Genomic DNA, 24,899 nt, shown 5'->3' on the forward strand with positions numbered 1-24,899 from the left:
ACTTGTGTGTATTCAGAAGCTTTGTACTGATGTTGCAAACATGCAGGCAAATCCTTAGATTAGCTGGAATGCACCAGCAGAGAACATGGCAAACACTGGGAATGCTCCACCTGAACAAGTGGCAGACTGGGTGGGTGTTCCCACTGCCACCTTAACCCTGCTGGCTGGGCAAACAGAGCCTGAGAGCACAGGCTGTGCCTGCTGCACCCTGCATTCCAGAGCCTGAGCCCCTGAGCTGAGCCCCCAGAGCCTGAGCCCCCAGAGCCTGAGCCCCCAGAGCCTGAGCCCCCAGAGCCTGAGCCTTCCAGAGCCTGAGCCCCCAGAGCCTGAGCCCCCAGAGCCTGAGCCCCTGAGCCTGAGCCCCCAGAGCCTGAGCCCCCAGAGCCTGAGCCTTCCAGAGCCTGAGCCCCCAGAGCCTGAGCCCCTGAGCTGAGCCCCCAGAGCCTGAGCCTTCCAGAGCCTGAGCCTTCCAGAGCCTGAGCCTTCCAGAGCCTGAGCCCCCAGAGCCTGAGCCTTCCAGAGCCTGAGCCTTCCAGAGCCTGAGCCCCCAGAGCCTGAGCCCCCAGAGCCTGAGCCCCCAGAGACTGAGCCCCCAGAGACTGAGCCTTCCAGAACCTGAGCCTTCCAGAGCCTGAGCCTTCCAGAGCCTGAGCCTTCCAGAGCCTGAGCCCCCAGAGCCTGAGCCTTCCAGAGCCTGAGCCTTCCAGAGCCTGAGCCTTCAGAGCCTGAGCCCCCAGAGCCTGAGCCCCCAGAGCCTGAGCCTTCCAGAGCCTGAGCCTTCCAGAGCCTGAGCCTTCAGAGCCTGAGCCTTCCAGAGCCTGAGCCTTCCAGAGCCTGAGCCCCCAGAGCCTGAGCCTTCCAGAGCCTGAGCCCCCAGAGCCTGAGCCCCCAGAGCCTGAGCCCCCAAAGCCTGAGCCTTCCAGAGCCTGAACCCCCAGAGACTGAGCCTTCCAGAGACTGAGCCCCTGAGCTGAGCCTTCCAGAGCCTGAGCTCCCAGAGCCTGAGCTCCCAGAGCCTGAGCCCCCAGAGCCTGAGCTCCCAGAGCCTGAGCCCCCAGAGACTGAGCCCCCAGAGCCTGAGCCCCCAGAGACTGAGCCCCTGAGCCTGAGCCTTCCAGAGCCTGAGCCTTCCAGAACCTGAGCCCCCCAGAGCCTGAGCCCCCAGAGCCTGAGCCTTCCAGAGCCTGAGCCCTCAGAGCCTGAGCCTTCCAGAACCTGAGCCCCCCAGAGCCTGAGCCCCCAGAGCCTGAGCCTTCCAGAGCCTGAGCCTTCCAGAGCCTGAGCCCTCAGAGCCTGAGCCTTCCAGAGCCTGAGCCTTCCAGAACCTGAGCCCCCAGAGCCTGAGCCTTCCAGAACCTGAGCCCCCAGAACCTGAGCCTTCCAGAGCCTGAGCCCCCAGAGCTTCAGACCCCCAGAGCCCCCAGCCCAGTGCCTGTGGGCTCAGAGCTGGGCAGGCTCAGGGATGGCAGCCACGTTGCACTGGCCCATCCTTAGGCTCAGCCTTACAGGCCACTATGGATGCACCATCCACACCCACAGAGCCCAAACTGGGCAGCTGCTGAAATCCCTCAAGCTGGAAGGTCCTACATGCACTGTAGGCTTGTCCTTTTTTTTCCCCCACTTTTCCTTTTTTTTCCTCTAAATTTTCATGTTTATTTTTAAGGAACAGTCTTCGATTCTGGCAAGGTAACACCCTTGAGAAGGAAAGGTAGAATCAACTGGAGGCCAGAGAAAGAAATTCAGCTACAGGATCCATCTGCCATGAACTGCCCTTTACTGTGACAGTCTTTGTCCTAAAGAAAATGACAAAGAAGAAAGAGGTCACCCCACTCAAAAATCAGAACACTGGGTGGGTACTGCACCAGCTCCCATGTGATGGGGAGAGAGGAAATGAACAGGTTAAAACCAAGAAATAAATACAGAAACAACAGTTGCTGCACTTTCTATTTCAGAAAGTATTTACTCAGCTTGCTGCTGCAGCACTGGATGGAACAAATGAAATTCCATGTTCAAGCTTTAATTACAAGAATTGTCTCTAACATTAGAATTTTGGTATAAGTTAATTAATGCAGAAATTGGCACTAATAGATACAGTTTCAGACTCATTTGATTATCATCAGAAGCTAGTGATTTCAAAAGGAAAATAATGCTTATTTTATGCAAAAGTTGTCAATCATTCCAGAAAAATACAAGGCGGGGTATTTTGAATGTTACAGCAAATTAAACTTTTTAAAGCAGTGTAACCAGAAGAGGGTTATTTTAAAAAGTGCTACTTTTGAAAAGCTGATTGCCCAACACTATAAAAATGGTCAAAGCCATAAATGCCAAGTTCATTTTTATTTCACTTTGGAGGTAACTATCTTTCAAATCCCAACAGCTGGACTATTTAATACAATCTGGTGAATCAAAGTATAATTCTTCACTGGGCTCACAGTGGGGAGTCTGCATTAGTGTATGGCAGCATTCCAACAACTGATGCACAGCCAAACGCTCTGAAGTCTGTTTCATTTATAACAAAAATGGATAAAATGGCAATCATATTTACCACCTTCAAAGGACAGAAAAATGAAAGATGTCGATATAAAGTAGTTTAATGGAGAAAACCGGTGATTAAATCAGTGTTTGCAGCATAAAAATAAGAATTACTATCCGACTTTGTTGTACCAGTATTGCCTTCTTCAAATTCCTCACACTGGTGCAGCACCAGCCTGACAATGCTGCTGTTACAGCTGAGGCATTGTTAAAAATTATTAACCCTATTTATCAGTTATTCACGGCTTACTTTCAACAGTTTGCCAAGAGCAGAATGTTTCAGTGGGAAGAATGAACATAATTTTGGTGCTCCTTTTCAAAAAAACAGCATCTACTTGTACAAATAAAGCTGGGAAAAGCAATGAGCAAAGACAGAGTTTGCTACAGTTCTGAAAAACTCAATTTTGTCCAGCCAAGGTATTTGCATTTAGTTCTGTGCATAGCTCTTCCCTCAATGAGATGGTTAATGCTGTTATCAATACAAATATTGTTATTTGTCCAGCTATATATTTAAACCAGAAATTGAGACCCTAGTTCTATTGTACTCATTCACACAAAGTTGCTCACAAGTCTGCATTGTATTTTTTTAAAACTAAACACATCAAATCTGCACTGTGAAATATGGATTTAGATGAGAAATGCATTTGAGATTAATTCTGTGGGATATGCAATATTCCATGCTTTGTTATGTAAGAATATCAGAAGCAATCTATTCTGTTTATGTAGTTACAGAGCCTACAGAAAGTGTAAATACTAAAGGGTTACTAAAGCCTGTGACGTAGCACTGCTGTGACCTTTGCATAAAATTTACAGTAGGAGTACAAAAGGACAAACTAGGGATCAGATTGTCAACTGAGACTTGGATTTTCTTTGTTTCCTCTGGTAATATCAGAACCTTGGCATTATTTAACCTGGGTCGGTGTTCTATTCATGAAATTGTTGTAAAATCATTGTCATGTGTATCCATTAGAAAACAGAATTTTATGTCAATATTCATTGAGAATAAAAGCAAAAAACTGCACGTGTCTATTATTTCAGAATTCTCAACAAGGTAGGAGAATAAACCAGAGAAGAGCACAGGCTAATACTGAGCAACAGTAAAAAAGACACCAATTCCAAGTTTTGAAAGTCTGAGATGAACAAAGAATTCCATCACAGCACTACCAGTACTTGTCCAGCAGTGATTACAGGGAACATACACAGTGACACTGGTGAATCAGCCCTCTGCTCCCTACTGAAGTGCTACCTGCAACACCAGACACCTGTGAAGGAAGGGCAAGGAACCTTCTCCATTTCAGAATGCCCCTGATAACCCAGCTGAGTACAAAGCAGCCAGCAGGACAGAGCTGCAGCCAATCTTTAGCATGGACACTGTTCCCACTTTCAGGTGCTTCTTTTGAAAAAGCTCAAAAAGATCAGCAAATTTACTTAAATGAAGAATCTTGGTGAGTTTCTGCCTGCACTGAGATGGCACACAAAGAGTACAAGCTAAGAAAAATGCCTCAGTAGCTTCTAAAGCAGTTAAAATTGAGGAGACCTCCAACTTCCAGAACATCCTATTGTTTTCTTCATCTGTTGTTTAAACTAAATTGCCCACGTTCAAGCTGCACTGGAAAACCTTTGCAGTTCATTCCAGCTGAGGCTGAGCTGCTCCCTGCAGAGCTGGTAGATGATTTGGGGTACTAAGATTACAGCTGGGAGAGGGAGGACAAATCCTTTAATTGTATAAAATCATCAGATTAAGACTAACCCTCTCTGTAGTGCACTCTGTCAGCAGACAACTCTGCACCCCAGGAACACAATGCTTACCAAGTGCTGAAAAAAACCCCACCAAACAACCCAAAACCCAGGGGCAGGGCCAGACACACCTTTCCCTTCTGTGCCCACACGCTGCAGGGGGTCATGGGAACTGGCTTTGCTGCCAAGGAAAATAAATTGTCACCTCTTCTAAGCAGTTGTCCCAAAATTACACTCATACTGGGTTAAACACTGGGGAAGAGATCTGCAGAGGAAGTTACCTGCACACTCAGGTGAGGCCTCAGTTTCGCTACAGGACACAATTACTGATGTCTCCCCTCTAAGCAGCACCTCGGCAAGATTTCACACATTCCAAACCATCTCCTCGATGGCTTCAGACACACAAGAACCTCTTGCACTGAAATAACACCTCACCCAGGGCCTCTAAACTCAGGTTTTCTATAGCAAGCTGTACATTAAAATCTAGGTGAAGAGAAAAGAATAAAGCCTGCCCTGCAAGAGACACCTGGCAATGATGAGACATGCAGTGCTCCCTGTGATGGGAAAGGTTTGCTCAGCTGCTGCAAACAGATTAACAAGTCACACCTTGGTTAGACTTCAAGGAATTGCAAATGATGGGAGCTGCATCTTTCAATCTCAGGTGGGAATAAGGAGAAGAGGATTTCTCCTGCAGGGTACCCAGTCCAGGCAGGGCACTGTTTGTTCAGTGCTCTTCAGGGAATGGAGCAGTGCAACAGGAGCAGAGTGTGGAGGGAAGCAGCCCCTGCTGCAGGGCACTCAGCTCAGGGTCATTCACTGTGGGGCCCCCCAGGACAGCCAAAAACATGGATGGATCACATGTCCTGGTTTAGCTTCACTCATGCCATGAATCCAGGGATCCAGGATGCACTAAGGGCACTCCAGATTACAAATCAAAGCATAGCAAACACAGACAATAGTGAGATTTGCTTCAGAAGTGCTCTGCTGATCCACGCCAAGCTGCTTGCAGGGAAGCCCAGAAAACTGCCTAATTACAGAGCTGAGTTGTCAGACCTGCTGGCCAGATGAACTCCCCTCTGCTGCCTGCTTCCAACAGTGCTTCCACACCTCACAGTCTGGAGGCTGCTTCTGCCAACCTCTGCTGCAAACAGCACCCAGGAGAGAAAAGCAAAGCAGTTGCTCTGTACCGTGGTGTGGGGCCTGCAGGTTATCCCTGCTCCTCCTGCCAGCCTGGCACACAAGAGCAGGAGAGCCCCAGCACCTCCTCCCTCACTGGAAATCCATCCCCAAGGACGAGTGGTCCCAGTTAAGCAGGTCTACACCAGCCACTCAGTGCAAGCAAGCCCTGCAGCACTAAGGACTCTGGCCCACCACATTTGTTTTAATGCTTTGAACAGATAAATTCAAGTGAAATGTGTCTTTCGGGATGTCACTGAATAGGCAAGCTGAGAAATAAATGGAGCTTCACATATGCTTTTCTAAGACATAACAACTGTGACTGTCAGCACAAGATCCTTTCCACAGCCAATTCACCACGCATTCTGTGAGACCTTGGGCCTGTAATTATTTCATTTCCTTTCTTGTAAATGCAATTTCCACTTAGTTCGTTGAAATAAATGTACACAAAAGGTGGCAGGAGTTGTCTTGTGTTTTCTGGTTTGTTCCAAATCATAGAAATCCACAAACTACAAACACAATTTTCAGGATCAACCTCACCTTTCTGTCAAGGGTAGCTGCTCAAGAAAATGCAATGGCACTATTCATGCCTAAACAACTGCTGAAAATATCTTGATCTTTCTGATTAAATTAAAATGAAGATCATTTTTCTTCTAAGGATACTTAAATGAAATAAAAGGGGAAAATACATATGATTGAAAATGGCATTCTGCTTTTAATTCTCTGTGGGAATTAAATACAACTGTAGTGCACAAAAGGAAATTGGGCTCTCCATCCACTCAAAAATAAATGATGAAAGTACCTGCATAAGAATGAAGTATCAGTTCATAAAAATAGATGCAAACTGAATATTCAGCTCATTTGTTATGAGTTTCTCCTCTGAACAAAGCAATGGAGACTTGCTAGAATAGGTACTGGTGGTATTTTCTAACTGACAGAGCAGGAAATCAGAAGTTTAATTAGCCATAACTACAATATTTTGCCAATCTGATTTGTCTCATCTCTCTCCTTTTCTTGAAATGACAAACTGACAAGCAACCTGGCAAGGCAACAGAAAGTGCTAAGCCTAATTCCAAAAGGAGCCTGGTACTGTTGGAGAACAAACCAATCCTGCAGGGAATCTGAAATAAATATTGCTGAAGTAGGTTTAACTCTGATGCTGGTTTCAGGTCTTCAATTTGCTGTGGTGAAAGATTCTGCTGCCTACCTGTGCAAATGCAGCACCTTTTTTTTTTTGTTGTTTTTTAAACTTGAGATTTCAAGGTAATTCAAAATTTTTACCAACAAATATTTAAGAGCAATAGTCAGGACTTGTTTTGGTTCAACAGAAACATCCCTGCACAGCAGCATATAGACCGAGATGACTCACGTGATTGTATTTTTTAAAGTATTTGCCAGAACTACTTTTAATCAAGAGTTAACAAGATAATTATCATCCCTCTTCAGGATATGGAAAAACCCTCAACCTTGTTATTCTTCAAATAAAAAGCCCTCTTGAGGGCTTTTTTTTGACAAAAATGAACATGTTTTGAAGAATGTTCACAGGTTTTAGAGGAAAAAAAACTTTATTAAAGAGAATTTAATTTCTCCTTTCACATGAGGCTGCAAATTATTTGGGGAGTCAGTGGTAAACAGCTGCAGACTGTGCATTTATCTTGTTAACCAAAACTGATATTAAATCACTTACCAAACACATCTTGTACTACAATATATCTGGAAATCCATGTTCTACTTACTGTAAAGTAGGCTTGGAGCCTGTAGCACCCTTAGGCTGGTTGGGGACAGGACCTGAGTTGGGTACTTTGGAAGTGAAATCTGTCTCCACATCTTTCTGGTTCAGTGCTGCCTGTGGGCCACTGGCTCCTGAACCCAGCACAGGCAGAGACTTTGATTCTGATGTGGCCAAGATCCCAGTGGGACCTGAAATCCAAACAAAGTTTAATGCTTCTGTTACCCAGACTGGTCTAGAAACAACACAAGAGCAGAGCAGAATTCAAGCTAACTGCAGAAATCAAAATGCAATTTTAATGAACAGCATCCAGTGCAAGAGAATATCAAAATACTGCATTTACAGCTCCTGCTCTCCCTTCCTTGTACCACAGGCAGCATTTGCTGTGTTGATCCTCCTGTCTTCTGGGGGGTGAGTCCTGCTGCCCTCACAGCCCCACTCAGGCACAGTTTTGGTGCTCTCCCAGCCTGAGTGCAGAAAAGCCAGCTCTCAGTACTAATGAGCTGTCTGCAAAGATAAAGCTCTACAGTGACATTCAAACCAGCCACACTTGCACCAACTATGGCAACACCTGCACAAATTGTGTTTGTAGCCAAGCAGAACATCAACAGTTTCTTACAGAAGATGCAGTAAAGCACAGCATAAAAACTGGAAAACTGGAAACCCCTGGTTTGCAGAGGAGGTTAATTCAAAGCACCACTCCTAAATCTCATTTCTCTGGCTCTCATTACTCTCAAGAGTATTTTCACAGTAGGTCTGTCATGGTTTTATGCTGGTGCAATGCCAGTGCCCCCATGAAAATGTACTCTCCCTAGTGTCTACTGTGACCAGAAATAGAGCAAAGCAGAGACAAGGTTCAAGCAAATAACATCTGAGCTCCAGGATGGAAAGAAGAATCTGAGTGTATGTGTGTGCAGAAAATCCTGACAGAAGCAGCTCTTGGAGAAAATGGAATGAAAAGCAACAGGTGAGACAGGGAAGAAGAAGAAGAAGAAGGTGAAGTTCTTATAATGGCTGCAGTGGCAGTGGTCTGGAAGATAATGTGAGCTCCAGGAGCCCCTGAATGCAGGGAGGGGAAGGGGACTCCTGAAGGGCAGCACTTACTGCCACTGTCCTGGTCAGTGGTCACTTTCCGGCGCCGCAGGACTCGCTCCAGCTCTGTTTCACCACTGTCTGTCTCAAGGGACTTCAGGCTTCGGGAACTGGTGGATTTATTCAGTGTTTCCTGCAGCAAGAGAAAGGCATGAGAAACTCTCTGAGGACAGATGATGCCAAGCAGCTCACGTGCACAACTTCAGAATCTTTCACACTGCAGCTCCAGAGCAGCGTGCCAAGCTCTGCCATTGGCACAACGGGAGCAGCTGGGATCCCCTCCCCAGCCCACCCTGACCTGGATTCATGATGCAGGGACAAACCACACTCACTACACATTAGGGAGGTGATATCAGGCTGAAGAGAGATGCCCTGGCCCTGCCACTGATGAGAAAATTCTGCTGTTTGTGGGAAACTGCCAACTTCCTCCATCTTAACGTGTAAAGGGTCTTAAGAAACTGCTGGAGAGTTATCATGCACATAATTAACCTCTGCTAACAAAGAGCCAAAGATCCATTTTTTACTGCTCCAGTGGGTTTTATATTTTAGCATGGTCCTGTGTTGCTGCATCCTGGTGTATACATGTATGTGCAGAAGTCAGTGTTTATCAGCTACAACTGCAACAGATTATATCCTATAACGTAGCTGCTCTGCCATAAACCTGACTCTGTGTCTATATACTTCAAGGCTTCTCTTTTGCACAGAGTTAGATCTCAAGCTGAAACAGTTTTTTATACATACAAAACATAAATAAATAATATTATTAAATATTATTAAATAAATGCTATTAATAAATGCATAAGCAAATGCTATTACTGCCTTATGCCAAGGCTAGCATGTGGTATCAGTGAAGCTGCAAGTTCAGGAGCACTCTTCTTAAAAGTGGGAGGAAAAGAGGCTTTAAGCAAAGCCTGAAACCTCACAAACTTGCCTGCAGGAATTTAAACACACATTTAGTGCATACTGAATGCATTTTCCCACTCCCAAAAATCAGTTGTTGGATCAGAACATACTTGATTGTAAAATTTGCCCAAAATGTCTATAATGCAACTGGAAATTTGGTACCCATATACTATTTCATTTTCCCTCTGAGTCTTTCCATAAATCTTATTCATTCAGCCTTCCAGAACATGTCAGACTCATACAGCATTTTTCCAGATCATAAATAACATTCTATTGACATGTTTTGTTGATAAGCACATAACTTTTGACTAGAAATAGCCAAGGAAAAAAGGAAATAGCACTGCAAGTTGCAAAAGCTGTGCTACTTTCAGGAGCCCTGCAAAGATGCTCTTAATTCTTCACTCCTGCCTAGAAGTTAAAAAATTTTCTTTCAAAACTATTTGAAATTTAACTGAGCAGGTTTTTCATTAGTAGCATGCCCCAGATCTGTACAAATGTACGTGTACAAAAGCAACTTAAAAACGGGAGCCACTCAAACTCTGGAATTTGCACAACATAAATGTGTTTTGTTTGTAACAATTATATGGAGGTCTACACAAAATGCATAATTAGCATAGTAACAACAAATGTTTACTCCATCACATTCCACCCCCATGTTTGTTGTCTGACTGTGCATAATCACTGCTCTCAAGAACAGACTGGAGCTGCATTTTACAGAGTTGGTCTTGCACTGCAGATACCCTGAGAGGCTCGAAAGCAAGGAGCCTGACACAGAACTGCAGTGCCTGCAGGCTTCTCCCTGCTCCCCTGAGTGCACAACCAAGCCTCCCTGATGTCAGAGACACAGTGCTGGAGAAATAAAGCAGCTATTAGAGAAAGGAGCCTGGGCAGGACAGCCCTGTCCAACCCTCACTGCTGCAAACAGCACACCACATCCCACTACTCCTGTAATTATGGAATTCTGCCTAAAGAACAGTCTCACTGCTGCATTTTATTCCTTTCCTATTTACTGCCACATTTAATTAAGTGTCCCTCTAATTAGGGCTCAGCATTAGGGTCTAGTGACTCTCTCTAGAGACCATTTCTTCCCTTCTTCCCCTGCTTCTTCACATGACTGGAGAACAGCAACTTTAACCCATCACTGCTGATTTTAAATCACACTCTGCTGTACTTCCTTGCATCCCCCAAAACACCACTGAACTGTTTTTGTATGGGCTGTTTAGCACAGGGTGATGAGAATGATTAGCTTCACCTTCTAGAGTGGACATGAAGCATTTTGCTTCAATACTGGCAGAATTTCACCTGCCAAAGAGGACCTCAAACGTTTCAGGGTTACAAAAGTCAGGGAGCAAGAACTACAGCTCCTTCTGACACAATTTTAGCTCTTGTGCAAAAGAAGCAACAAGCAATGATTGAGTAAAGGACACAACAGGAGCACATTGCTTACAACATGCCTTAAGTTTTTATTTTATGATAAGGGGTTATATGGACAGCTACTCAGAATCCATTTTTTCTACATATAAATGCAGACAGACCAGAGCTATTGCTTTATTTAAACCTCACCTATGCTAACACGAAATCTGGTGCCACAGGAAAGAGACCAGTTGATGAGGACAACTCTTCATCTACTGCATGTGCAGTCCAGGGGCTTTACTTTGGACTAGGTGCAGATACTCCATCCCCAAGCATCCCCACTGTGAGTACTTGGAAATTTTCCAAAGAATCTATGGCAGACACAGACCACAAAATCCCCTCTAGTGGCAGGAGCACACAAACCCAGAGAAGAGTGCAAAAACTAATTCTCCTTAAGCCAAACCAAAGTCAAGGGTGGAATTGGGGGATTTGCTTCTATGGCTTCAACCCAAAAGGCAGAAGTTTCACAGTTTGCACAGAAGGCCCTGTCAGCTCAAGGAGAAGAAAATGAAATTTAATATGAAAGTTTCCTCTTACCAGAATCCCTTTTAGCTCTTTCATTGCACTTTCAGAGGGCTTTGGTGTTTCTGGCTGTAAGCAAACACAAGACACAAATGTCAAAAGTCACATGAAGTGGCGCAGGACAGGCTCTGTGCCTGCAGACAGACCTCACCCAGGGGCTGTGGCTGTGTGACACCCCCCTGTCCCCTCCTCCCCTGGGCACAGGGCTAACACTCCATCCATTTCCTTACTCTGATGAGGAGCAGAGCCTCAGCTCTCAGCATCTTGTGAACCACAGACTACAAATAAAGATTATGCTTTTGTGAAGGAAGTAAGCAATGATCTACAGTAGCCACATTCAGGTACAAGTTGTGTTGCATAAAAGAAAAAAAAGTGTTAATGCAGTCTACTTGTTGATCATCCCCTTTAAGCACTTTAGGTATTCTCTCTGTGCTTTTTGTTTCTTACCAGCTGTTTGTTTACAAGCTTCTTTTCTGTGTCAAAGAAACTGGCCTTTACTTACTTACTGCTGCCTTCATTGGTGTTGTTTTTTGTTTTTTGCTGCTCTAATTCATTTTATCCAAAATCAAGCAAAGTAAATGAGGGGAGGAAAATGTGTTCTTCTGAATGTATAACAGAAAAGTTTATTTTCAGTGTAAATTACTGTACTCAGCTAAAATTATTGGGCTGCTACTTATTCCAAACCTTTGTTTTAGGCCTGCTTGACTGGTTGACTGGTCTCAGGTGAACTCCCTTTTTAATCCTGTCCATCATTTCTTCCACAGCTTGCCTCTTCAGATCTGTAACTTCTTCACCTGCTAAAAAAGTCAAATAACAGATCACAATTCAGAGAGGAACTGCCCAGAAATGGTACAAAGTAAAAAACCATGTTCTCATTCTGGATACAGGGATCTCTGCTATCAGCTCAGCTGTCCCCAGCTCCCCAAGGATAAAATTCCACCCTGCACTGAGCATCCTGACTTTGCAAATGCCCAGCTGCAGAAGTTTGGGCAGAAGCAGGGCCCTCATCCTGAAGAGCACCAAGCTCCAGGACCTGTTTGGGAATTGCACAAGCTCAGTGCTCTAGGCTGAAGCAGCAGGGGCTGGAAGAACACAGCTCTGCTTCCACTGGGGCTCAGCAGAAACTTCCACACTGACACAGGACAAGCTGATAATGCCCCAGGACAGAGACTCCCCCATTTCTCATGGGTTTGAGGACCTGGCAGGAACAGCACACCAACACCTCAGCCTGACCTAAACCCACCCCTTCAAAAAACCCTGCATCAAGTTAAAGGGAAAAACTGAAATACCGTGGAAGGAAATGGCTGCTTTGTCAAGAGATTTGGTATCAGGACTGCAAATTATTGAGATGACATATGAAGCTCTGTGATGAACCTAAATAATGCCTGTTAACTTATTCTGGATAACAAAAGAAAAAACCCTTAACATACCAGGAAGGGGAGGGGGGGGAAGAGCACTTAAATACTTGGAGAAATAGAGTTGATGCTATTCAAAGCTGCCAACCTTGTACCTTATGTAACAGGAATTTTAAAAAGATTTCTGCTCTCTCACTTGTCAGGGTACTCTTGATGATTCATAGAAATGTGGTTTATGTATTCTAAGCTGATTTAATGTCAGCCTTTAATTTCACAAACAGGCTGTTTCAAATATAAAGGCTTAATTGGTGGTATGGGATAGAAACCACTCATTCTAAGTCCTTAACAGGGGTTAAAACAAGACTCAAGTTTGATATAATAACTAGATAAAGAAAGAATTTTCTGCCTTTTTAAAATTGTTATTTTAAGGACAGCTCAACTATTAAGAGGAAAAGCAGTTTATATGTAATTGAAGAAAGGTCAGAACTGTTAGTTTACTAATAAATAATGAAAGAATGGGGAGTTGAGAACTTAAGAGTGAATTTCAGAGTATTTCATGCAATCACTGCTTGTGACAGTCTCAACAGAAAGTTGTAATCAAAACATCTAGGATGCTTCAAGGAACCCTGACAAATCAAGGCACCATAATTGGACTTCTACTGAAAGATAAGACTGACCCTTCATCAGAGATCTCACACAAGGTCATCTCTCTAACTGCTCTATCCAGGCCAACAGCCTTGCTTCTCTCAGACTGGTAACCAGTTCCCAGAAATTCCCCCAGGGACCTGCCCAAGTCACTCCATTCCTCAGTTCCTCACCTGAGAATGGAAGGAGTAAAACTCTCTTTCCCCCACTTCCTGCCTGCTGGCTCCATGCAACAATCCAGCCTGCCTTACATACCATTAGTCTGCTAACAGCAGGGGGCTTTTTAACAGTTATATCCTATAATTTCAGCCAGGTTCCCTTCTTTGTTTAAGTGGCAGCAAATGAGTTAAGCAATTCACTAAAAACAAACTCCTGCTGCTTCAGAAGGAAGAGAGAAACAGCAAGAAAAGCCTTGGTTATTTAACTGGCAATGCCTGTCTAACTAGCCCCGACTCCTCAGGCACTCACAGTCATTTGCAAATCTGTACTTAACTCCTGTTCTCAACCTACTAAGTTTCCAGCTTCCATCAACAACAATAAAATGCAATTTCAGCTGTTACTTTGCATGCAGAGCTACCTTAGTGCAAGACTGTTTTGTTTTAGGTTTTCAGTGTTATTAAAGGATTAGAATTACAGTCAACTCTGAGTGGTAATTTCACAAGATATGAATTGAAGGACGAAAACTGAAGTATTTAACAAACAAGCTCTGTGGAGAGGCTCTAGACAGAAGAAATTTCCATGTGGAAGTTCAGAAATTTCCCTGTATGATGCTGAATAGAACCTGCTCTCTGTTTAATGCTCATAGGTTTGGTCTTCTGCCTCTTGCAGGTAACCTGCAGAAGCACAAAGCCCTGCACATGCTGCAGCTCAATCAGGAAAATTAGAACTTTTCTCCACTTACAGCAAGTCCTAGGTGTTCCCTTGAGGTTTTTGACCTGCAGCCTCAAAGACTGTTCATACTCAAATCCTTTTGGAAGAAGTAAATTGGATGCTGAGGACCAGTTCATTGTGGAGGCAGAGGTGGCTATGAGGGCTACACAAATTTACTTGGGATCTCAAGGAAGTTTCGAGTAGAATACAACAAAATGTTTCACTGTGACCATCTGGTCCAACAGCCTGACCACTTCAGGGCTGACCAGAAGTTGGAGCATGTTCCTGAGAGCCTCAAAAACCTACAGGCTTGGGGCACCAACCACCTCTCTGGGAAGCCTTTTCTAGTGTCTGACCATTCTCACCATAAATAAATTCTTCCTTATGTCCACTCTAAGCATTCCTTTATGCAGTTTTAAACACTCCCATGTGTTCTGTCACTGGATCCCAGGGAGAAGAGCTCAGCACCTCCCTGTCCCTTCCTCAGGAGCTGTAGAGAGCAATAAAGCCACTCCTCAGCCTCCTTTTCTCTGAACCAGACAAGCCCAGAGTCCTTTGGTATTCCTAGGAATACCAAAGCTAAAGTACCAAAGATATCACTTCCCATCTTGGTGCACATATGTGACTGTGTTCACTGGGGTCTGAGGATGAGGGAAGAGATGAGGATCTGACTCCATGCTTCACAAGGCTGATTTATTATTTTATGATATGTATTATATTAAAACTATACTAAAAGAATAGAAGAAAGGATTTCATCAGAAGGCTGGCTAAGAATAGAAAAAGAAAGAATGATAAAAGCTTGTGTCTTGGACAGAGTCTGAGCCAGCTGACTGTGATTGGCCATTAATTAGAAACAACCACGAGCCCAATCCCAGATGCACCTGTTGCATTCCACAGCAGCAGATAATCATTGTTTACATTTTGTTCCTGAGGCCTCACAGCTTCTCAGGAGAAAAAATCCTAAGGAAAGAATTTTTCATAAAATGTGTCTGTAACACACATATTCCTGGGCTGCAATCCCATTTCTGGACTGCAAGGCAGAGGAACATGCTGGACATGGAGAGCTGTAGATAATGCTGTCAATCAGAAGCATTGAACCACCATCTTTATCCCCAGCTCCTTTCCTGCAGCCCCAGAAGATAACCCACACAGCCTGAGAAGGGATGAGCCATACCTGACTCCTGCTGAGGAGGCTTCTCCTTCTTGCTCACGTTGGTGTTGGAGTGAGATCTCTTGCGAATCATTGACATGAGAGACCTTGGGGGGAAATGAAACACATTGTCATTCTGTCCTGGGTCCCCTCACTGTCATTCTGTCCTAGGTCCCCTCACTGCCAGAATGAGCCTGAACATGACACAGCAGCAGCCTGCTTACACCTGATTATACAGCCACTTACAAAAGACTCATTTAATGGTTCTCGAATGCAGATGCACTGAATTACCCCCCACAATGCCTCCCATCAAAATGCACCAGAGAAATTTATTTCTTTTTAACAGACATTAGGCACAAATCAAAACACTCCAGATTTGAATATTAAAAGCCAGGGTCTCGTTGTGACACATGACAAACAGAAGCTGCTCTGGCATAATAAACAGAAAAAAGAGCTGGAGATGTTGAAGTATTGTTCTCCAGAGGACACTTAAATATGGTGATCAGTATCTCCTCACCATTTCCAAGTTTGTAATCTCTTACAGTGTCAAATAATTATCCCCTCACTATATTCACAATGTATAAGTCCACACCAGCAAATGATTCATCTTCAAGAACAAAGCTCCTGTGCACATCTGATGTGTCAGTGGGGCCAGTCACTCCCTACTGAACATCATTCCCTACACAGCAGTGACATCCCTGCCTAAAAGGCCAAACTCTGTCCCAGAAAAATGCAGCAGCCATTGCCTATGTCCTGAAACAACTTCTACCCACATACACATCACAGTGCATGAGGAAATAGTCTGACTTTGCTTAAAATTAATAGCTGAACCTACTCCAAACAGTAAAGGGCACAAATTTAAACAAAAAATCCCATGACATCCCTCCACAGTTACTTCATGCTACCCATCAGTGAGAAAGGAGCAAGCAGGCAAATGAGTTAATGGACATAAAAGAAGCAAAAGGCCAAACACAATCTTCCTGAATATGTTCAGTTTTCAAAAACAATGCAAGATGCACAAAGGGATGAATTCTCCCCAGTAATCAGATCTACTCATAAGTTTAACACAGGAGTTAACAAGACTCCTGCATGTCATTTCTATTACAGAAGGTTGCAAACTGTCATCCAAGCCCATTTATTTTTAAAACCAAGCAGACGATGTCAAGGCTAGCAGAGTTTTTGAAATTAACTAAGTGTCCTTTAGTGTTTTGTTAATTAATTTGGGTCTAATGCCTGATACATCAGCATAGACTGGTCATCCTCTTTTATAGTCCTTTGTAGAAATCAAGCCAAATTTTGATAATTTTGCCCAAAAATGCTTGATGACTGGGTGGTGATTTTCATTTGGTTTTTTTTTTCCTCCTTTTTAACTTATGAAAGTAATTGTGGGAACTCAATGGAGTCTGCATTTTCATCATCAGTATCTGACATGAAGGAACACACAATAATCCAACATATCCTTTGGTTCAAAGGAGTTTTCTTGGCAATAGAAAGCATTTCACAAGTCTATAATTACAGCTATCAGGTGAATAGGAAAAAAAATAATCTCCTAAATTTAGAGGAGACAGGTATCCCTCCTCCTCCAAAATCACAGTCTAGACAATCTGTTAGGCTTGGCAAGGCAGGCACTGCTCAGAACTGGTCAGGCTGTTAAGTCTGGGGGCAGGTGGGGCACTGAGCATGTCCTGCAGTACAGTAAATACAGAGCAACCCCGATGACAAAGGGAGAAAATGATGCATCTGACTCCACTGATATAAAAGGCTAATTAATTCCTTTATTATACTATATTATTCTATATTATATAAACTATATTACACTGAATCTGCACAAGCACTCAACTCCACTCAACTGAACTGAGCAGAATCTTGTGACTGTCTGCTGACCAACAGCCTGGACACGTGCTTGGCCCTGACAGGCCAAGGAAACAAAACCCCGTCACTCTGGCTAAACAATCTCCATATTGCATTCTCCTTTGGCACAACACAGGCACAGCAAATGAGACAAGAATTTTTTTTTTCTTTCTCTGAATTTCCCTGCTGTGATTCTCAGAAATACCCTTGGGAAGTTGTGCCTTGCTTTTCTCTGTGAAGAGAAATGCAGCCACGCTGCAGCTCAGGAGCCCCAGACAGGTGGAGAAAGCCTTTTTTCCTTTGAATTCCACTCTTCTGCTTGGATGCCAGTGATGAAGGAGCCCTGCTTCTGCTCTGCCCTGGCCGGGAGCACTCACCGGATGGGGTTGGGAGGAGGAGGAGGAGGGAGAGGCGGCGGCGGGGGCGGCGGCGGAGGCGGGGCAGGATTTTCAGACTGCTGGATTCGCTTCTGAAGCTCATCAACTGCACGGGGCAAAGAAACAAAGCACAGTCAGCTCCTGGGCTCTCTCGTCCCCTCTGAAAACCAGCTTTGGTAGTTGGTGAGAAAAATCTCTACTAATTAACTAAAGAACAAACAGGAGTAAACCACGCAACTGCCCAAAGTCAATTTTTTGACGTTTTCTACCAAGAACAACGCACAGGATTCCCATTAAAACAGCTGCCTCCAACCTGAGTTACTACTGAAACTGAAACTCTCCCTCACACAGGATTCTTCAAATAAAACCACAGCGCAGGGAAAACTTGATCCCATTTCTGCAACAGTGTATCAGAGGTTGTATTTGAGAATGAACCAACAAGAGATCAAAGAAATTGACAATTTCAACCTCCAGACCTGTCTCTACCTCGCTGATGGTGTGGGCTTTGCCCATAAAAATGGTTGAAATTGGGTCGTGGTAGAATGGATTTTTTTCTCTCCTGTTTTCATGTCAGACCTAAAATGTAGAAATTGCTTTTCTGCACTTGAAATGCTGTCAAATATAATTAACTGGGAAGGGGCAGAAACAGAGGCAAAAAAAAAAAGTCCTGAATTTCTTTTAGTTACAAAAATCCTTAGCAACTGTTTTGTGTGCAGTAGGTTATGGGAGAAGTAAGAATATGATTTCCAAAGTGGATATGGTTCTTTTTTCTTGCAATGATGGATTCAAATTAAAACTGCAGTATTTCAAACTTGCTTTTAAATTTCAAAAGGTAACAAAAATTAAAAATCAACGAAGTGACTTTAAAGTCCGTGGGTAATCTTTTGTGTCTTTCACACAGACACCTATTCCCATATATTTATCCATCTCTAAGACTCAGGGCAACCTAACCACAGGACTTTTGTTCCTGACAGAAGTTTGACAGGGTTATTCCTGGACACACATTTTGGACACAGCTGTTCTGCCACTGAAGGCAGCTGCTGTACTTGGTCTAATGAAGCAAAGGTCTGGGTCATGGCTACACAGAAGCTTCTAGGGTCTCAAATGTAGATGTGCACCAACCACACACACACCTCACCCCTGAAATCAAAGTTATTACACAATTTTACCTGAGTGCTTTAGGTCCCTAGCTTTTTCTTCTGCATGCTGACACTTCTGCTCCAGTTCTTTTTTGTCTTCTTCCAAAAGTTCTAGTTGCTGTTTAAGGCGACCAATCTCCTTGTGCAGGGACTGATTCTCTAGCTGCTCTTCTAATTCTTTAATCTGCAGTTAGCAAACAAGAGCATTCATCACAATAAAAGACATTTTCTGTCCCTCCTGTTGGCAAATAACCCACTAGGAACAATTATGGCTGAAAACATCATGTTATAGTACAGGAGTGAAGCAGAAGTCCCAGAAAAAGGAAAAATTTTGAATGAGAGCTGGAAAGATTCTTCTGAGAGATGTCAGAATTTTCTGTTATGATCCCAACTTGCTTTATCTCTTCTTTAAAATATGTCTTTAGCTCCAAAGTACTTAAGCTTTACGTTGTTCCCTTTTCTTTTTATAGAGTTTTTATCACATAATTAATTTCAGAACATTTCCTCATTTGAAGCACGAGAACGTTGACATTTTTGTTCTTTTACAGCTTCCACTGACAGGCTCATTATTTAAACTCCCTTGTCTCAACTCATGCAGATGCCAGTGGGGAAATTATGGAATATCTGAATCAGAGGCAGCATTCAGATGCAGAGTAGCAGTAACTTCACAGCTCCCTAAATATATACATTTTGCTCTAGACTTCAAAGTAGCCAAAGATGCAGAGGTTTTCTATGAACTGGAAATGATTCTTCCAAAATATTCATTCAGAGCATTTGAGAATGCAGTCTTAGTATTGCAGTGTTGATGGAAGAACAGGAATTGTTTACCTATCCCTTCTCCTAACAGAGTTTTAGGAACAGGCCTCAGGGTTAAAGCAAGGCTCATTTTCAGGCTTTCCTGGGAAGCAATGGTGACTTCTCCCAGTAAAGAGATTGATCTAGTCTAGTTTCAGAGCACAAATTTGTTTGTATCCAATCAGTTTAGATCCTCTCACAGCACTTTGCAGATTCACCTAACACTTCCCTGCTCCAGTGTATCTGTCTGGTTTTCCCCCATCCATTTTTTCAGCGAGAACCAAACCATTGCCTACCTCTCACCTCTTGTTCTTTCCTTACACCCCTAAGACACCCTTTGTATTACTCAATGTCCAAAATATGCTCTTGCCATCTCTTCACTTAATGGAACCTGACTCACTGCTTCTAACTGCACTTCACTGGCACCCAGAATAAAATACTTGCCTAAACCAGAGCCTCTTCAGGCTCAGGAGCCTTTGAGTTCTGTACTCACATCTGAACAGTGACTCAGAAGGAAATCACAACCTTCTCTGAAATTTAGTTTTTAAACTCGAAGCTCTTACAGGGGGTATGATCTTAAGTAATCCTGAACACAATTAAGACACAGCACTCCTTAAATTCAGGAGGTTTTCAAAGATTTCCAGATGAGATGAAAAGAAATTCTGTTTTACCTTTTGCTGGTGTTGAAGCCTCTCTTCTTCTAATGTGTGGGTTAGCTTAGCATTGTCATCCAAAGCCTTCAAAAGCTGTTGATCAGGAGCAAAATTTTGCAGAAGCAACTGACTCTGCCTTTTCATCTTGTTTTGTTCAATAAACATCTGCCAAAACAAGCCCACACCCAACAAAAACAACAGTCAGGCAAGCACAGTCTGATGCTAAAATGGCAATTGGAAAGAAAGTGAGATATTAACATCATGTGAATGTGGAAGAAATAATGAAGAAGAAGCTGAGAAGGAAGGGGAAAAGAAGTTTGAGAGCAAAATTCACAAGGGCTAAGCTCACACTGAAAGGAGCCAGGTGTTTGCTCAGAACCACCCACTGGTACAACCTCAATTACCCACATGTTGGCAGCATTCAGAATTTAAGCACATCTCTCAATTCTGTTTCCTGGAAATGGGAACAATCTGAGCCCCATTCTGGGAGCTCTGGAAAGACTAAAAGAACTCTAGGTGGAAGATAAAATATCTATGAATTCACAGGCTAGCTCCTCAAACACATCTGCAAGCCTTGGCATAAAGCCACTGGGTTAGCTGGATATGTGAATGATGGAAACTCATTTCTTCAGGAAACAAATTTCAGCCCATGACTGTGTAATCAGTGTAGGCACTTGCCCTGGGAAAATGCTTTTTAGGACAATTTCAGCCTTTTAGTTCTGATCCTTGTGTTTCTTCCTCTTCCCAAGTTATATTTTTGATGTGGCAAATGAATGCATTGCAGGGGGCAGGCAAAAATCAAAAGGTCTAGAGACCTGACATTGATAAAAAATTCCCACACATCTCTAGGCTTCACTTAAGAGGTGCAGAAGCTGTCAGCATATGCAGTTTCACTGAGAGATCTGTTCCTCCCAGACTGTTTAGGAACTAGGAAAAAGAAAAAAGATTGCTTCCCATCAACAAAAAATTCCTAGTGAATTTGTTCTACACCTTGACATCTCTTTCAGGTAGATGTTTGCCCCCAGGCAACAAGGGCTTGCACTCGACAAACTCAGCTGTGCCTGTTCTTGGAGCAGAAACAGGGACTGGGTCATGCTGAGGTTTCACGGGAGTGTGCACAGGTCAGCAGAGCCACTTCTGGCAGCAGAACAGAGAACAGCCTGAGAATGCAGGTACTCCCTCAGACTGCAAAAACACTGTTGTAGAGCTCAGCAAAAGCAAGGAGATATTTTAAGAATAAAGTATTAGAAATACAAAAGTGCCATGACATCTTTTCAGATTCTCATCCTGTTTATTCACAAACCAGAATTACAGACACGACCCATGGTTTCTTCCCCTCTGGTGCCACTGCAGTGCTCTGTGATTTATTTCTTTTAATATAATTAGATATTAAGTATGAGCTGATGCTTGTGGCAAGCATTCTTTGCACAGACACCTCAGCTGAGCCTTCCCAGCAAGCAGCTCTGTGCAGACAGACTGAGAAAATCTCTGAACTTTTACCTGCCCTGGCAGCCTGTGTGACCCTGCATGCCAGGAGGAGTCACCTGGTGCAGCCCTAACACCAAGAAAACCTGCAGGGAACACTCCACTGGGCAAAGCTGTGCCATGGGGGCAGGCAGCAAAGGACTGGAAGCATTTGATGGAGAGGAAATGATGAACGTGGGCTCTGGCGCTACAGTTTGTTACACAGCAAACAGGAACAAACTGCTGACAGTGCAGAGTCAAATGTGCACTGGACATCAGCTCTCTGCCCCCACATTCTGCCAGTCAAACCAATTTATGCTTATGTTGTCTTTTACTGAGAAATCACTAGTAGGGCTGTGGCAAAAACAGTTCAAGGGCAAGAGAAACTGGGAATCAAAGCTACCCACAACAATCCATAAAGGTTTGCCTTAGTACTGCAACTGATTCATTTAACACTTGGGAATATTCTCAAAAGAAACAGCATCTTTGAACATTATACTTGAGAAAGGCCTCTAAATCACTGCAAAACAACTCAATACTGTCTCTAAGTTTTCTGTGTTCCTGTCAAGTCACTCACAGAGGTTATTTACCCCTGAAAGAAAACAACCTCTCTCTGGAAGCCAACTTCAGCAAACATCAGTTTACACATTTTCAAAGCAAAACGAAACCTGGATTTTTAATTTTTTTTTTAATATGAAAAATACTTTAGGTGATCAATTCCAGATTTTTATTCACTAAGTTTCTGCCACTAAATCCAACCAGAGTTGTTCCAGCCTGAGGGAGCAGAAAGCTGCCAAAACAAGAAGAAATCAAGTAGAGCAACTTGATTTCTTCAACTTGAGTAGATACTTCACCAAGTGTAGAAAATTCATATTCACTTTGTTTCATGTTCTTCTGCAACAGAATGATAAAAATCCTTTTGAAGACCTGGATGAAAACTTTTCCCTTCAGAAGCTTTCACATCAAGTCCTGCATTTTCAATTAGCTTTATAAACTGCTTTAGTGATACTGCAAATATTTTCCTGCTCACAAATATGAAAGCACCTTCAATATCACAGAAGAATAATTTTGATTATAAGGTAATGCTGCAATCAGACACGTGGGAACCAAATTCTCACGGGGAGTCCAAACCATCTCAGAAGCTACTTACATAATTTCTATAAGTGCCAGCATATTCTAAGTGGAAGGAACAATACCAGACAGGACAGTTGTGTCAAACAAGCTGGTGGTACTGATTCCAAGTTTTTGAGAGGCTGCACTGTTTGACATAGGACAAAAAAAAGACACTTGCAAATTAATTCTAACTTTAAATTTTAAAAAAATCAATTCCTGCTTTAGCAGGGTGGAAACCTGCCTATCTGCACAACCCTGAATATTAATTAAAGTGACTGCTGAAAGGGCAAAACAGCTGCTAACAAGATTATTTGGACTAGGTGGAATTTAACCAATTGATGGATTAGTTCCGACTTTGCCACCTGCTAGACAATTATCTGCAGAGCATCCCAATCAATGCTGGAAACACAAGTCAATGGTGCAGGAATCTGCTGAAAACCACACCTGCAGCTGAAGGCAGACCACAAAGAAAAACAATTTACTTACACCTATCAGTCTCATTTTTAAAATCACCCATTGTTGTGCAAGCCAGTTATGTATCTTCCTCTCCCTGAGTTTACAAAGAGAAGCTGCAAAGTACAGGAAATCTGGGCCACTTTCTACCAGCAGAGTTTTGACAAGAGCTGGGGAGGTGGAAAGAAGGGGGTGAAAATAACAGAAGGTTTTCCCTCGACCTCAGTGAGGCCAGAGCTCATGCTCAGCCCCTGACCCGACAGAGCGTTCACTGCAGCTGGTTGTTGTTTACAGCAGGGCTGAAAAAGGAATTCTTCCTCATTAAAAATGTTAGAAAGCAACTTTGTTAGTGTCAAATCCCTGGGAACACCAAGCCTTGTTCAAGTAAGGTTCATGATAAAACTGGATACTTTCCAACCAACCCTTCTCCCAGGAGCAAAACACTGACAAAGGAAATTCTTTAATATCTGTGTGAGGCTGCACTTCCATCTATACATCCTTTGGGTATTTGAGCAATAACTTTTTTGTCTTAGTTACAGTTTAAGGGAGAAAAATGTCCCAATTTTCCAATGTCCAACAACAGCAGGTGTTGTTCTAATAAGGTAATTTTATGGCTGCATAAAGTAAAATAAAAATCAGTGGCATGCTGTCCATTATAAATAGAGTAAAAAAAGGTAAGTAGCAAGGCAGAGTCAAACTTGGGACAGTCACACAGAAGTGAAGATCACTCAAGTGAGCAGCTGGTCCTTTTTTCAATCCTCAGCAGCACTGCCCCATCCCCTCCACAACCTACAGAGGGTAACCCATTCACATCTGTCACAGTTCACAGGAGCTGATGCCTTCTGCCCTATGTGCACCCCAAAGCCTTACAGCTTGTGCTCAGACCTCAGCTAAGTCCCAAGAGAGGTAGGTTCTAGGTATTTGTATCTCCCCAAAGGAACAGGCTGTTTGAGGGATTTTATGTGATGGGGAGAACAGAGTGATCATGTCTAATTATGGCTTGACAGGACACTAAGTGGCTCTAAAATTAGGATTAAAATACAACTCCAGGTATGGTTTTTAGTTCAATGGCTAATCAGGAAAAAAACCCAAAAGTCCCTTAGTGGAGTCAAAGTCTAATCTAGTTGTATTAAGTGAGCAGTGTGACCATGACAAATGTCATATACATAATATGGACAGCCAAGAGTCACTCATAGATGATTCATAATATTTCTGACCAATAAAGATAAAATCCAGTTGATTTTAGTCACCTGGCTAATTGCCAGACAGCTTCTGAAGGGACTGTTTTGAAAGAGCTACAAGCTGCAGCATTAGTAAGTTTTGTGGCTCAAAAGAAGAGGTCTAATTCATCCAGAATGGGAGAACTGGAGGAGATGAGTTAAGCCTATTTTTTGTCCATTGTTTGCTTCTCACCACAGAGGTGCTTGGAGCCTGTACTTCTGAGTGTGAGCAGACTGTACTCCTACCAACAATGTGACTTCCTTAAAAACAGAGCATTATTTATTTTACCAGCCTGCTCTGTACAAAAGGGTTTCTCAAACTACAGCACTCATTCTTCACTTATGAGGCATAACTGCACAAAATACAGGGGGAAATAATCTCTATTGTTATTTATTTCTTCATTTCCTGCAGTTTTCTTTTTGTCATGGTAGAAGCATAGGGATACATTCTATAATGCTCACAGCCTTACAACATTTAGACACCATCTAACAGATTCACAAGTAGATCATACACCACATGAAAAAGGAGGAAACATCTTCACTATTTTTCCCCCATAGACTAATTGCCTGAACAAAAAGAGATGGGGGGAAAAGAGACCAAAGAGTTTCCTGGAGCATACATCTGTTACCATTCCCCAAGCCTCTTCCTGGGAAAAAGCTTGATGAAACAAATTAGCATTACATCATGCTTCAAAAGTGGTAACATCCAA

General features: G+C 43.1%; 1 protein-coding gene across 2 annotated transcripts in view; it reads right to left on the bottom strand.

Moving 5' to 3' along the window:
- SHTN1 (shootin 1) overlaps positions 1–24,899 on the bottom strand; it is a 56,819-nt gene that overhangs the window by 2,496 nt on the left and 29,424 nt on the right. Inside the window, exons 9-16 of one of the 2 annotated variants that reach the window (XM_071445992.1) lie at positions 19,958–20,104; positions 18,522–18,675; positions 17,353–17,458; positions 15,149–15,231; positions 11,789–11,898; positions 11,120–11,173; positions 8,279–8,399; positions 7,182–7,365 (exon numbers count right to left, since the gene is read on the bottom strand). In XM_071445992.1, coding sequence (XP_071302093.1) covers positions 7,182–7,365; positions 8,279–8,399; positions 11,120–11,173; positions 11,789–11,898; positions 15,149–15,231; positions 17,353–17,458; positions 18,522–18,675; positions 19,958–20,104 — 959 coding nt within the window. Of the gene's footprint in view, positions 1–7,181; positions 7,366–8,278; positions 8,400–11,119; positions 11,174–11,788; positions 11,902–15,148; positions 15,232–17,352; positions 17,459–18,521; positions 18,676–19,957; positions 20,105–24,899 lie in introns of both variants that reach the window. The other variant, XM_071445991.1, reaches the window with a different exon arrangement.

The sequence above is a fragment of the Agelaius tricolor genome, unplaced genomic scaffold (assembly GCF_023055355.1).
Source record: "Agelaius tricolor isolate 1412-34295 unplaced genomic scaffold, bAgeTri1.0.p SCAF_22, whole genome shotgun sequence".
Taxonomy (NCBI): Eukaryota; Metazoa; Chordata; class Aves; order Passeriformes; family Icteridae; genus Agelaius; species Agelaius tricolor.